Source organism: Cydia splendana, chromosome 23 (genome assembly GCF_910591565.1).
Source record: "Cydia splendana chromosome 23, ilCydSple1.2, whole genome shotgun sequence".
Classification (NCBI taxonomy): domain Eukaryota; kingdom Metazoa; phylum Arthropoda; class Insecta; order Lepidoptera; family Tortricidae; genus Cydia; species Cydia splendana.
This window is the reverse complement of record NC_085982.1, coordinates 12187576-12204062: the sequence shown is the minus strand read 5'-3', so window position 1 is coordinate 12204062 and position 16487 is coordinate 12187576. Positions and strand designations below refer to the sequence as shown.

General features: G+C 39.3%; 1 protein-coding gene across 1 annotated transcript; it reads left to right on the top strand.

Annotated features, from left to right (window-relative positions):
- Nucleotides 1–974: 974 nt before the first annotated feature.
- LOC134801751 (uncharacterized) lies at nt 975–8000 on the top strand. The gene is made up of 2 exons (XM_063774348.1): nt 975–1023; nt 7345–8000. The coding sequence occupies exons 1-2, from the start codon at nt 975–977 to the stop codon at nt 7998–8000; spliced, it is 705 nt and encodes a 234-aa protein (XP_063630418.1).
- The last annotated feature ends 8487 nt before the right edge of the window (nt 8001–16487 follow it).

The window sequence follows — 16487 nt, the reverse complement described above, 5'->3', positions numbered from 1 at the left end:
TATATGGTAAGATATGTCAGTGTCAAATGTGACGTTTCTTCAAACAAATACGTCACTTTTGACACTGACACATCTAACCCATATCGTTTCAAAATCTATTAATTGACGTATCCTAAAGTTCGAATCCGGCTGAATGTGATCGCTCTTAGCGTGAGCGAGGATTTACATAACAAAATTTTGTAGACGCAAATATTTTGCTGAGATAGCGGTACACAGTTTTGTGGTGAATTAATTTAACCCCTTACTGCATATAATAAAAAAAAAACAACGGGTTGCACTCCGGGAGTGCCGGCAGAAGTGAAAACTCAATGACATTGTAACAGTTTTTCGATCAGGTCACGTGTCCGTCTTAAGTCTTACGAATCTTACGGTCACGTGACCTGTCGCAAGTTTAACATTTTTTCCTCATCACATAAAGTGCACACCGCCGCTAAAGAAGTTTTCACTTCAAAAAAATTTGTTTGAATTTGAACTTTAATAGCTTGAATATCAATAGTCAATAGAGTTGAATATCATATCTGCCATACATATATGGCTTTGTATGCGGTAAAGGGTTCGCTAGTTAGCGCTATATCCTAAAGGCCGATATTGATTTACCGATTTGATAAGGTTTTGATTTTATTTTGATCTAACGTGCACCAAGAAATGCGAGCGAGATACCTTATGGCTGGTTTTAGTGTCACGCGGACCGTCCGTGCGAATCGCTCCGCACCGCCAAATTGTATGAGAAAGCTGTCCGCGCGGACGGTCATCCGCGCGGACCCGTCAGCGTTACTCTATAATAAGCGATCCGCACGGACGGTCCGAGTGACACTAAATCCAGCCTATGAGACGACTCGAGTGCATTTTAAATATTACCTATTAAATATGACCTATAGTCCCCGTGCATGAACTATAGGGGGCAGCATAGGAGCCGTCAGATTATTGGCGCGAGGCGTAAATGTGTTGTTTATGCTTCCGATGTAGCCCACAAGATGGCAGAACCTACTATGCACATGGAAACGTACCGTACCGACAAGAACGGTAAGTGAAAGTGTTATTTTAAACGTCAAACTTCTATGAAATTATGTCGTATAAATTTCAGTTGCACTGCGTGGGCTATCAAATCCGCTGCAGACTTTTTTTGGTCCGACTCTAGATGAACTACCATAAGCAAGTGCTAACTTGCTTTGGCAATGTACATGTGCACATATGTTTCTGATTCAGGCCACAAGATGGCAGACCCCCCTACACGCAGGGTCCCTATAGGACATTATTACAGAAATTGACTAAGGGCTGCACCATTCACTAACCCGGGGTTAACCGCTTAAACCTGGAGTTACCAAGGCTACCAGTACAATTTGACACTGGGTTAACGGTTTAACCGGTGAACCCCGGGTTAGTCTAACCAAGTGGCGCTAAAGCTAAATGTGTCTAAACTAAATATAAACTAAACTCGCAGGTAAGTATAAAATAACTACTAACCACTTAAGGGGCCCACTGATTAACAGTCCGCCGGACGGTATCGGCCTGTCAGTTGTTCGGAACTGTCAAAATTTTGTTCTAACTGACAGGCCGATACCGTCCGGCGGACTGTTAATCAGTGGGCCCCTTTAGAGAATATAACCAAACGGAGTGGTCATTAACAGGCGTTCCCCTCTGTAGAAAATAGGCGGCCATAACTTCCACGTGATCGGCCAAGGATATTCGCATGTTTCCGCGCAATTTCGCAAAACCGACTTTTCTGCAAAATGTTTTCCACACGGGAAACTTGGAGGAAAACCGGGACTGGGTCAAGTGGGCTTAAATGAGTCGGGGTTTCTACGGGGTATAAATTGTTTGATAAAATAAATAAATAAATATCATAGGACATTTTTACACAAATTGATTAGGCCCACGGTAAGCTCAAGAAGGCTTGTGTTGTGGGTAGGTACTCAGACAACGATATATATAATATATAAATACTTTAATACATAGAAAACAACCATGACTCAGGAATAAATATCTGTGTCTTCACACAAATAAATGCCCTTACCGGGATTCGAACCCGGGACCATAGGCTTCATAGGCAGGGTCACTACCCACTAGGCCAGACCGGTCGTCTCATGATGATGTTAATTAAATTGATTAATAATCTAACCATCTTAGATTGAATATACCCCCATAATGGGGTTAGTGACACATACAGGGTATTTTTTTTATTACCGGGAATATTTTGCGAGATGAATAAATAGGTCATACTGAGCAACTTCTACTATAGGACCAACCCCGAAATCACGAATAAAATATTGGTTGTTTCATGCATTTTGGCTTGTAAGGCTGGTTATATGTTACTGTTTTTAATAATATAATAAAAAATAATAATTCAGCCTATATACGCCCCACTGCTGGGCACAGGCCTCCTCTCATGCGCGAGAGGGCTTGGGCTATAGTCCCCACGCTAGCCCAATGCGGATTGGGGACTTCACATACACCTTTGAATTTCTTCGCAGATGTATGCAGGTTTCCTCGCGATGTTTTCCTTCACCGAAAAGCTAGTGGTAAATATCAAATCATATTTCATACATGAGTTCCGAAAAACTCATTGGTACGAGCCAGGATTTGAACCCGCGACCTCCGGATTGAAAGTCGGGCGTCATATCCACTCGGCCACCACCGCTTACTGTTTTTATGGGAGAGTAAATTTTTTATATCGCGATTTCGGGGTTGATCCCATAATCCCATATTAAAAATTGTTCAGTATGACATCTTATTCACATCGCAAAATATTGCAGGTTTAAAAAAACACTCAGAAACTATTTAATTTCATGATGAACTCTAGAATGCGGACAGAAATTGAACGTTAATTATCAAATTCAATATAAATGTAGCGATAAAATGACTTTTTTAACGTTTCCTGCGAAAACGCGGTCGGCAGCACTTTTGCAGCATCAGCGCGACTATAGGTACTGCCGATTGCAATGCTGTCAGAAATGTCTTGTGTTGAGCGACATCTTTTTTTGCCTCAATAAGCTACTTTTTTATATAATTTACAATACCCTAGTTAGTAAAAGCTTTTAAAGCGTGGGCGATAAACCCGCTACATTGTATGCCACGTAAATCCTCCTACGGGGCTTTGGGCTTTCGTCAAACTTTCAGATTCCAGTTTTAAAAGTTCTGCCCCATATGGTGACCGGCCGGATTGCATAATAAAATAGAAGCTAATACTGTTAGTGATTTTACATAGAAAATTAAAAATCATTAATTATTTTATTATGCAATAGGCCCCAGGCGTCCCGATTTTTTGGCGGCCGGCGTGCCGGGATTTCACGAATTCTTGCGTGGCAGAACGGCCTCTCTAATGCGCCGTGTAGCCACCGTCGAGGTAGTACCAACAACATCCTGAGTGTGCTCGCTGAACGGGTGGACTGCCTGACAATGCGGATTTTAATTCGTTTGTGGTGAGCGTCCCGACTGAACATCTAGCGACCTTCACCAAGGAGGAATTTTGGCCGAAGGGTGTCAAGTTTCGGCGGTTCCGCGGCCGACTCCCAGACACTGCGGGGTTGCGCATAATGTGATTTATAGTGTTTAGTTTTAAAATATATTTTTGTAAAATAATAAAATATGTATGCTAGTTTTAAGGGGCCTTATTCGACATGCCACTTTTGACGTCGCATGTTGAACTTCCGTTGAATCGAATCATTACTTTTCAAAAATTGACATTAGCAATCCACAGTTAGGTGACAACCAAACCAAACCATTATAAACCTTAAAGTAATAATAATACAAAGTTGTTTTTTGTTAAATTATTGGTTGTACCAAATGAACTTCCGCACTTGATGAACTTCAAATGAACTTCAACAGTTGAATTTCAATTGACGCGAAATCCAACAGTTGTACATGTCGAATTTGGCTCAAGGTATTTATGTATGGGCCATTAGTTGCCTGAAATAAAGATTTTCATTTCATTTTTCATTTCACGATGCGGGATTGGGACCAGGGATGTTGCGAATATTCGCTTCCGCATCCGGAACCGCGGAACTTCCGCATTATTTTCAAAATCCGCATCCACATCCGCATAAAATCGATGCGGAGCTTAATGCGGATGCGGATGTCGAACAAGTCGGTACAGGAAGGTCTTAGCGGCGGCGTAAGTGCTAGGTAATTTCGTCAATACCTATAACGAAATCGTCTAGATCCAGAAAAGGCGGCCAAGTTACTGTTTATTAAATATAACGCACTTATATTCTTGCTCAAATACTATACGTTTCGTGTTTTTTTAAATAAAAACTACTAAAATGTAATATTTGACGTTTTTTAAGTAACTAATCTTGAAATCCGCGTCCGCGGATGTCATAAACTCTGCATCCGCAACATACCTGATTGGGACCAGGCACATCACGCTCCTGTGCGTGCCTCTGTCCGTCGGTATTCGTTTAAGATTTCTTTATTTTATTTTCTTTTTGTTACTAATACCTGTATTTAAATTTTTACTTTGCTGTTGTTATCTAGTAACTTTATTGCAAGTGATTGCAAAGGCCTCAGAAGCCATTGGTTTACTGTACTTAAATCCATAAAATAAATAAATAGACAGGATAATATATTATTACTGCCACAAATAGGGTTGTTGACTGACATATGTTGAATTTTATAACTAAATCTATTTAAATAAATAGAAATAGAGCATTTTCTCACAATAAATTGAAACCTTAAAAAATATATGGGAATAATAAAATACAAGAAATCAAAGTTTAAAAAAAGTTTTTTTCTCATCTTCCAAATAGGAATAAAATAATTATAAAAAATAAATATTGTATGCCGACAATATAAGTACAACTTACATAAACTCAATATTTCACCGACAAAATCGCAATTTCCTTGTTTTCTATACATCGAAACGGCTTCTAACGTTACATGGTGACGTCACGAAAATTGCCATTTTGTTAGAAGCGTTTCGTCAGTAAAGTGCGGGTGCCAGACTTTGACCATCATTTGTGACTTTTGTATTGCTTTAAGACAATGAGTCCCATACAGACATTTCATCCTCAAAACAAACCTAATCGATTGATGACATTCATAAAAAAATGTCAAATACCCTAATATTAACCAAGTCCCACAGTAAGCTCAATAGGCAAGGTAAGGTAAATAGCGAATGATATAGCCGATGGATTTAACTAGCAAAGGACTATGCGTCAAAATTGCCCCAAAACCAACAGAGTTGAGAGTTAGGTCATTAGATAGGTATTTCTCTGTACTTTATTTCGTTCTATGGGCACCAAACGGAATTCCATTGCAGAACTGAGTAATTGGTATTTTAGTCAAAATGTCGTCACCCTTATTACCAAGGCAATAGAGTCCACCGCCGGGCGAGCGCGGCAAAGCATTCGGTGTGCTCGCCCGGCGGTGCGCGAACATCTACCCTGCAGCAATTAATTTACTTACTCAGTCTCTATTGCCTAGGTAATAATAATAAGGGTGACGCCATTTTGGCTAAAATACCAATTACTCAGTTCTGCAATGGAATTCCGTTTGGTGCCCATAGAACGAAATAAAGTACAGAGAAATAGCCATAAGACGTCCACTGCTGAACATAGGCCTCCCCCTTGGACCTCCATACGTGCCGGTTGGAACACTCGTGTGATCATGTGATGTTTTTATGAAATTCGCTTTGAGCTCGTTTCATAAAAACACACTGGTATTTTAATGCATTTCATTATAGACCGGGAGACAGTGACACATTTTACTGGGTCATTTGTACCAGTATGGCGGTTCGTCAGGGGTCTAAGTACGTAATGAAGGAAAGACTTACTTACACGTACTTAGACCCCTGACGAACCGCCATACTGGTACAAATGACCCAGTAAAATGTGTCACTGTCTCCCAGTCTATTATGCATGCACCTATTAGGTAATCTTAGTAGCTTTGTCTATTTCGGTACTGTGGTTCTATTTCGGTACCGCAATTATTTCCCATTGTTTTCATACTCATACTCATATTTTATTGCATTTGCATGCCACAATCATGTATGATCCGGAATTAAGTGACATACCAGAATTAGGCTATTGTAGGACCTCGAACGTATTTTTGAGCTATTTTAAGATAGGTCAAGGCATTGCCAAATAAAATATTTAAAACTTTCGCGTTTTGAACACATATTATCACATTTATAATAGACGGGTCTATCGCGAATTTTATTTTATTACTTTTATTTACCGACGTTTCGACCAGGTTTCACTGGTCGTGGGCGCGGCTGACTGATAAATGTGAGTTAATATGTATTACCAAATAAGTTTCAAATTAAAATAAACGCCTACGAGCAATTATACTATCTTGGACGTAAATATTTTATATACACAAATATATACCTCTATGATACGTTCAAAAACTGCAAATTAGGGACAGTATAATGATAAACTGTTTTGTTACAACCAATTTCTTACCTGTGAAATTGTAACTATTGCGTAACCCGTCGAACGACCATCATACAACAAATTGATGTAAAGCAATTTGACCCATATTGATCTGTAGTGGGTAACACGCGTCTGATACTGAGGCGCTAAGACCAAATTAAATTAGTATCACACGTGTCACACGTGTGATACTAGGGCGCTCCACGGGGTAGGTAATAACTAGCAAAAAGCAGAGCTTTGTAAGGGCTCGCGGAGTTTTTCTACCTAAACGTATGTACCGGACCGCGACTTTGATCCAATCCGAGGTTTATTTCATGTTCGATCGAGTGGGTGGGTATGTAATAAGTCAGTTAAGGCCGTAACACACTATCGCACCGCACCAAGGTCGCGGTACGGTGCGATAGTGTGTTACGGCCTTTAAGAACGCAATTATAAGTGAGAGCAAGAAAGACAAATACTAACCGGACCCCGGTTGCTGTCAAGTACGCCTGTTTGTTACAGCGTTTACTTTGTCCATTAAAAACGTCTCCAGACGACAAAATCAAATTGACAATATCATCCACACGTAATATACAATTTCATAAGCGCTTATTAGATCCTACACGGTCGCCCAGTACTTTTTGTAAGGATGCCAACTGGCTTTCCTACATAATGTTGGGTCAGCGAGCCAATGTCCTTGAATTTATTTTTGCGTCCACACCACACAATTCAGCGAAAATCTATCCCATCTGGACACCTACTGGCGGTAATCACACTGCTCCGCACATAAACACACACACACACAGTTCCACTAGGTACAGCCAAGGTTCAGCATTAGCTCTAACTTGGGTCCTGCTCTTCTTAGTGCTCGTTAAGACGTGTCAGATGACCAAAACAGCGTGTGCCTATGTTGCACCAAACCTGAGTTCCACTAGGTACTGCCAGGGTTCAGCATCAGCTTTATCTTGGGTACTACACCTAAGTGCTCATCAAGACGAGTCGGATGACCAAAACAGCGTGAGCCTATGGTGCAACAAACCTGAGTTCCACTACGTACTGCCGTACCGGTGGAGGGCGGAAGCGAGGGGGCGTGGGGAGCACCTAGATGCGGAGGAGGCTGAGAGGGTGTCGCGGGCAGCCGCGGAGCGCCTACGAGAGCGATGGAGGGATGCCTTGGAGGATAGCCGCTATGGAACCCGAACCATAGGGGCTATTCTCCCGGTAATGGACGAGTGGGTGGACCGGAGCAAGGGGGCCCTGACATACAGGGTAACGCAGGTGGTGTCCGGACACGGCTGTTTCGGACACTACCTGCACAAGATACAGAGGGAGCCGGGGCCTCAGTGCCACGAATGTGGAGCGGCGGACGACACGGCCCAGCACACTCTAGAAGAATGCAATCGCTGGGCCGTGGAAAGAGCTGCCCTCAGGGCGGCCACGGGGGTAGCGGACCTCTCGCTACGCAGCATAATAGCGGCGATGCTGGGTAGCGAGAGGAAATGGGAAGCGGTGGCCTCCTTCTGCGAAGAAACCATGTCACAGAAGGAGGAGGCGGAGAGGGTGCGAGAAGCGGCTGCTGACGCGCTTCCTCTCCGACGTAGACGGCAGGGTCGAAGGCAAAGAGCGTATGCTCGCCTCGAGCCCCAGTAGGGTCAGCGGGTACCGTACCCGCATTGCACGGCCCCATACACGTCGTCGGAGGAGGGGGGGATCAAGCGTTTCTGATCCTCCCCCATTGTGAGGGGGGCCTGGCGATAAGCCGGGGCTGCCGGAGGGCGCCGTGGTGGAATGTCATCCTAGTCGGTCCCAGTGCGCCCTCACGAACGGCAGTGAGGGTGAAACGACGGAGTGGGTTTAGTGGGTAGGGCCAAATTCTCCCCCTCTCTTGCCAGGAGAGGGGAAAGGAGCGGCGAGTCCCACACACCGTGCATAAACGCATTCCCACTCCGTCAAAAAAAAAAAAAAAAAAAGGATTCAGCATCAGCTCTATCTTGGGTACTGCTCTCCCAAGTGCTCATCGTGACGAGTCGGATGTCCAAAACAATGTGTGTCTATGTTGCATCAAACCTGAGTTCCATTATACCTAATGGAACAATGGAAGTACCCTGCCAGGGTTCAGATCCGCTCTATTTTGGTTACTGCTTTCCCAAATGCTCATCAAGACGAGTCAGATTACCAAAACAGCGTGCGTCTATGCTACACACCACCTGAGTTCCACTATGTACTGCCAGGGTTCAGCATCCGCTTTATCCTGGGTACTGCTCTCCCAATTGCTCATCAAAACGAGTCGGATGACCAACAGCGTGTGCCTATGTTGCACCAAACCCGAGCTCCACTAGGTACTGCCAGGGTTCAGCATCACCTCTATCTTGGGAACTAACTCTCCTAAGTGCTCATCAAGATGAGTCGGATGACCAAAACATAATGTGCCTTAGTTGCACCAAACCTGAGTTCCACTAGGAACTGCCAGGGTTCTGGGTCATTTTGTTGAACTGCACGCCGTCGTTGCAATTGGCGTGCAGTCGGCGTGTAGTTCCCATACAAGTTGCAGTCGTGTGTCGGCCCTAAGTCACTGAAGTTTGTATTAATATGCTTATCTTTATTTATAATTTTAGCAGTTCCAAGCAATAGTAACCCCAAAGGCGCCATTCATAAATTACGTAAGACAATTTTTGTCAGTTTTTGACCCCCTCCCTCCACTATGTAAGAAATAATAAGAATAGGCTGACCCCCTCCTTCTCCCATTCCCCTACATTACCATATATTACGTAAGAATCTAAAGGAAAAATTGAGTACCTACACGTTTGGTTTGTATTAGTGCTTATTTTTCAAAAAAAAATTGTTTTAATGTGATATATGTACCTGTACAAAGGTACTTGAGCTCGTTTAAGCTAACTCTGCACCGTGTTTGATAGCATAGTGTGGAAGTATTATTATTATGTATTTTAAACGTCATAATTTCATAGAAATTAAATAAAAAGTCGCATCTTTGTGATCTTACGTAATAACTATGAAAACCCCCTCCCCCCCCATGTAAGAAAAAATAAGATATGTTCGACCCCCCTCCACCCCAAAATCGTCTTACGTAATAAATTAATGGCGCCAAAACTGTTTCTCGAACTGAAAATACCCTGATTTAAGTTTGCTAACACAACATGATTGATCAGTTCATCAGCGTCACAAAACCAAAATTGACCTCCGCAGTGAATAGGTATACAGCAAGATTGATTGTTCTAGTAGGTATTCACAGAAACTTTATTGCTAAATTGGGAGTCAAACCAAGCGAAGCGAGGTGGGTCTGAATCCAAAATTTTAACCCACTTTTGTATTCATCGTTGTTAATAGCGTAAGCGCCATCGACATTATTGAAATTGAAAACACCACATAGGTATCGTTGTCTGAGTACCCACAACACAAGCCTCCTTGAGATTACTTTGGGGCTTAGTCAATTTGTATGTCCAATATTTGTTTATTTTTTTACTAGTAACGCCATCTGTTAGAGAAGTAGATAATTCATTATTTTGCCAACAGATGGCGCTAGTAGTAATACAAAGTGTTATTACTTTATTTTATTTTTTTAGGTTTATAAAATTATATTTTTATGTTTGATAACACATCTAGACATGAATTTACATTACTATGTCAAATTTCAAACCTAACAGTGCAGTAGTTTTTCCGTAAAGTGTACCACAAGAATGCATAGTTCGTCGAATAGTGATAGGGCTCGCTTCGCTCGCCCTAATAACGTCGATATTGATTAGGTAAATAGTGACATTCAAATTTCGAAAATTTCTATAAAACAAAAAAAAATATATGGCCTCATTTGTGTAACATGAGGTTTCTAAAAATCATTATCATCATCTTATAATATACGTGTAGATAAAGCAGTATAATTATGTAGCTGTACATAAACAACCATTAAAACACTCGTGTGATCATGTGTTTTTTTATGAAATTCGCTTTGAGCTCATTGCATAAACTCACACTGGTGTTTTAATGCATTACATTATGTAGCAGTCACATAAACTGATAATATAAAGGATGACTCACGCTAGACCGGGCCGGAGCTTCCGGCGCTTCGTTTTCTATAGAAAGCACCACGTGATCATTGATCAGCCGTCATAGAAAATGACATTTCAGCCCGGTCCCGGCCCGGTCTAGCGTGAGTCATCCTTAAAATAGTTCCGTTACTTAGATACTGTTAGATAACGCACAACGTAAACCATTGAAGGCGTAAGCTAAAAACAGCTAAAAAAAGGTTTTGTTTTTTAACATTAAAACCGGGGTGAAAAGGTGATGGAAAATTACTGAAGTCGCGGGCGTAGTTTAAGAGCATTTCGGCCACTCCTCCATACAAAAGTAATGCCCATTTTCCTCTCTGGATATTGACATGAAAAATGTTTTAACATATTTTGATGTATATTAAATTAACCATAGTTATGCCCCTATGTTTGACTTTTTTCGATTTTTTTTGTGTAAAATTTAGGAGCGAATAACATATTACTTACTAAATTTTAAATGCTCCTAACTCTTAATAATAAGTAAAGATTTGAAAAATATCGAACATATGGGCATAGCTGTGGTTGATACACAACAAACGGTGTCAAAATATTTTTATTAATGTGGTTGATCAAAGTAACGGATCTATTTTATAATTAGCAGTTTATGTGACTGTTACATAATAATGTGCATTACAATATCAAGTTTCGGCGGTTCCGCGGCCGGCTTCCAGACACTACGGGGTTGCGTAGGTATTAAAATGCATCGCAACCATAATGTGATTTGTAGTGTTTTAAAATATATTTTAATAATATGTATGCTAGTTGTAAGGTATTTATGTATGGGTCACTAGTTGCCTGAAATAAAAGTTTTCATTTCATTAAAATACCAGGTGCGCAGTACCGTCTTTACCATAAGGGCACACGGGGCCCGTGCCCAGGGCCCCCATCCTCAGGGGGCCCCGAAGGACAGACAGTAACAGTATATTTGATTACCTATAAAAAATAGAAGATTCCAAAAGGGAGGGAAGGGAGGGCCCCAAATTCTTATGTGCCCTAGGGCCCCAGCATAGTTAAAGACAGCCCTGAGTGTGAGTTTATGTTATGAAACATACTCAAAGCGAATTTCATATAAACATCACATGATCACACGAGTGTTTTAATAATCCAGAGAGGAAAACGAGGTCTACGTTTGTATGAAAATGCGATTTCGGTGTATCCTCCTAAGTTGGTATATTTTTGTATCTTAAACCGATAATCCGATTATCCAAAAATAATGCACGCCAACTCAAAGGATCAGAATAAACCAGAATATAATGAAATTGATGAAAAATATTTAATAATAAAACTTCTTTGAGACACAGATATTAATTATGTATATTAAAACGGGTCACTCACGTATCTGCACTTTAGTACCGTTTGGTAACTAAAAATTGGTAACCGGCTTCTTTACCAAACGTTACCACTCTGGCCCAATTCGTAACTGGCTACATAAAGGGAATTTTAAATTCCTGTTTTGTAGCTAGTTACCAAATTTAGTTACCAAACGGTAACACGCTGGCCCAATACGTAACCGGCTACAAACTGGGAATCTTGATTCCCATTCTGTAGCTGGTTACGAAATTTTGGCTACCAAACGGTACTAAAGGGTTTCTGCGTCATCACGTCACGGGTCTGCGTCGGTCCGCCAACGCGTGCTTGCGATGATGGTCCTCGGTATAGAGTGAAACATGTCAAATATCTTTATTTTCACTCAACACAAAATGTTTTTGATAAACACACTAGGTAAGTAATATTCGAACCCAGGACCTAGGTTAGAAGGCATATTAAAATATAAAATAACTAGCGATCCACCCCGGCTTCGCACGGGTAGTTCAACTAATTTACACAAAACCTTACCCAAAAATTTGGTATACACCTAAACCTTCCTCAAGAATCAATCTATTCATAGATGAAAACCGTATAAAAATCCGTTCATTAGTTTTCGAGTTTGTCGAGAACATACATGTAGACATACAGGCAGACGCGGTGGGGGACATTTTTTTTATAATATGTATTGATCATATTAAATATATTAAGAACGGGTCACTCACGTATTTTAAGTCGAAAAACGCTCGACATGTTTCACTCCGTACCGAGGAGTGTCATCAGGAGCTTGCGTTGACGGTGACGGACCGGCGCAGACTGCGGCGGTTTAGTGGAATACGTGAGTGACGCGTTCTTAATATATTTAATATGATCAATCGGTTCATATTATAAAAAAAATGTAAATGTTTGTAAATTATTAAAATGTATTGATCATTTTGAATTTCCTCGTATTTGAACATTTGTGGCCTTGGTTTTAAAGAAATTTCGCCTCCATAAATGACATCATCTGGATAACATTAGATACATCGTTGATACACACTAGGCGATTATTATTTTGGTTTTATTGGAATAAAAATGGGCGCCCTACCAAGGGCATTAAGTTTGATAGGTATTTTTTTTAGCTTTAGTTATTTTAATTGTAGTTAGTTTTAAGTATGTACATATATTCATTTTATAACACTTATTATATAATAAATGAGCATTAGTACTTCAAAAAGGAAACGATTTTAATAATATTGTTATAAATATTACTAGACTTGAAGTTCGCGCAGATCCGCCTCCACCATGTCGCACCAGCGACATCCACAGATTGGTGAGAGGACGCACAGGAACGAGAAAACTGGCGCTGTCTTGCGTCGGAGGCCAAGTCTCATTTTGGGTCGCTGTGCCAACGGAGTAAGTAAGTAAGTAAATATAACTAGGTTATTCTTACAGAGATGAGTAAAAAATGTTTTAGAGGAATTTCTTTCTACAAGCGCACCGGCTTTGAAATGAACTCCTAAATCCTACATATTTTATGACGGTATTTTTTAAATGGGTGTCATTCTGAATTCCTAACAACGTTTGTCCTAAAGTCACTTGCCCTAACTGGTTTGTCCTAATGGGCACATGCCCTAACGATCAATTGTCATAACGATTATTTTCCATAATGTAATGGTTAGCCTAAGACTCATTTGCCCTAAGCATTTGTACCATAACTATCAAGATCCCTAATGTTTTTTACCATATTCTTCGAAATCCCTAACAGTGTTTGGCATAAAATAACATGTTCTAACTGTTTTGACCTAATGGCTATTACCCTAATGATCAATCGTCATAACAGTTACTTTTCCTATTGATCAATTATCATAACAATTACTTTCCATAATGAATGGTAACGAACTGTTGCCACAAAAGTGGGTTAGGTTAGGTTAGAACCGTGACCCTCGCAAAAACGAACTGCTGCCACAAAAGTGGGTGAGGTTAGGTTAGAACTGCGACCATTGTAAAAACGAAATGTTGCCACAAAAGTGGGTTAGGTTAGGTTAGAACTGTGATCCTCGCAAAAACGAACTGCTGTCACAAAAGTGGGTTAGGTTAGGTTAGAACTGTGACCATTGTAAAAACGAAATGCAATAGGGAAATCAAAATTAGGGCATACGAGTGAGTGTTAGGTCAAGCAACGATAGGCTAAATGAAATTAGGTAACATGATGGTTAGGATATATAATTTTTAGGCCTAACAATAATTAGGCAAAAAAATAATTATGCTACATAACATTAGGATAAATACTCAATATGGAAAGTGTCATTAGGGAAAAAGATATTAGGACAAAAAAAAATCGCCCATTCGATAATAGGGAAACCAAAATTAGGGAATACGCGCGTTAGGACATCTGCTCATTATGACAAACAATATTAGGGAATGCAAAGATAGGAGAAAAGATTTTAGGGATTCAGATATAGATCCTTTTTAAATAAAAATTTAGTTCTAAGAAATTTAATAAAGTTCCTTGATACTTTTTGAGAATCCTTAAAGGCAGTAACAATATTGATAAACAACCGTTATATCCAACGGTCCTACCGATTGATTCAAGTAATTAAAATCACGCGTTTATCGAAATGGTCTTTAATAGCCATTAAAGGCCTGGCCGGATATCGAATTGAGTATATGACGTCATGATCATCGTAACATCGAAATATCCTTTATTTAATACTTATAATGTTTACACTTAGATACTTTATTTAAAATTGAATTGGTTTTTAGTATTAGATTTTACATTAAACGGGTGCCCCGTAAAAATATAACTTTGACGAAATAAGTACCACCCTACTGAAGTGTCTTATAATATTATCTATCTTTTCATTTATTATTTTATATTTGAATGGTAGTTTTGATACTTTTATTTGCAATATTTAATAAACTAATAAATACACCATAATTATTATATAACACACCATTTTATTATCAGATTATATCGCGTAGATATATGAATTTAAAATACATCCCGACGTTTCGAACCGGTTCGTTGACAATATTAATAAGTAAAATAATTAGGCCGTTACGCCATGTATTTTTTCGTGGATTGATGTGCAGATTTCCGCTAACGTCCTGGTGAACACAAAAAACGTTGGGACTAAGGTAAACGTACTACTGTTCGACATGCTAATGCCCAATAGATGACACCTTGCTGTCACCTCTATTGACAATGACTTAAATTTCAAGATGGCATGTACTGGGACCGCATCGAGTACCTTTACCTTATGACGTACAAGATTTTTCAAGAAATAGTACGTGATAAGATTACATATATCAAGTTCAAATCAAAATTGATGTTACTATATGTGATTAGCATAAGCCTTATCTTTTTATCCTGGCGCCAGCGACTCATGATTCTACGAATTTAATTAATCTATCCAAAATGACTGGGAAGACTGCACAATATCTTGTTGTTGTTGTCCTATGACACCCCAGAGGTGCAAAGGGCCTTCACAAGCTCGTGGCACGCCCTTCTATCTTCAGCGACCCTTCTGGCCAAAAAAGAGGATTTTTGGACAATACATAGGTGTTTATTCTTTTTTTTTTGTTTCTTATAAGTTACAATATATTGAGTACAAGACTATTGTACTTACTTTTACTAATTTTTGTACAGTAATTTTTAAGTAAAATAGCAACATTTAAGTATAATTATAATTGTTTTGACACTGAAATCTGCTCAATGTACTGAAGCCTTGATTTAATAAAATAAAAAAATAAATTTGATAAAAAAGAAACAAAAAAAAACTCGATGAATTAATGCGTAAAAGTGTATTTTTGTTATTAACTTAGACTCAGTTTTATGATTCTGTATATTTCTGTTCTTATTTTTAAGTTTGTACATTTTTTTTTATTTACAGTGTAGTTTTATTTACTCTTTCTAAAGGGGCCCACTGATTAACAGTCCGCCGGACGGTATCGGCCTGTCAGTTGTTCGGAACTGTCAAAATTTTGTTCTAACTGACAGGCCGATACCGTCCGGCGGACTGTTAATCATGTTTAAGACATGACAAGCAACGTCAATCACAAATGATATGGCATGGCGATGGCGTCCATTGAAGATAAAATTTATTTTGTATGAAAAGTAGGAAGTCTAAATACTTCATAATTTTTAAAAGTTGTTTAACAAAAGTGTCAACGTTTGAGGAGTACAATCTATGTTTTAATTTTTTGCTCGTGTTACAGGCCACACCCGGTATATAAGAAAGATGGAGTATTAAGAAAATAACCATATTATCCAATCTAACGCTTTAGCGACTGGAACGGAAGCTATACGTGACGATCGAAGTATAATCTCCTTCAAGTCGGTAGAAAGCGACTTCATCTTTAGGCGTATATCGCTATAATCGTAAATCTCTTCTCGGTTATCCGACCTTTTTTTTTCTAGTTGAGTATACGTGATCACGCTAACGTATACATCATAACGTTTATAAACATAACGTTTCATAAAATCTATTTACATTTTTTTTATAAAATATTACTTTAAATAAGAGTAAATAAGCCTGGCCATTCAAAAAGGTAACCTGAGGAGTAATTTTTATTTGTTATGGGTATTAAAATATTTAATAAAATTCCAGCGACGATAAAGGCACTAACATACTATAACAATTTCAGAAAACAAATGGTAAAAATTATTGTTTTTATAGTCTAGATGAATTCTTTAGCTTTAAGTTTTAATTTAATACTTGTGAAATTTTATGTAATGTATGTGGAAATACTGTAAATATTCAAGTTGTATTTGTTGTGTGTAAGCATA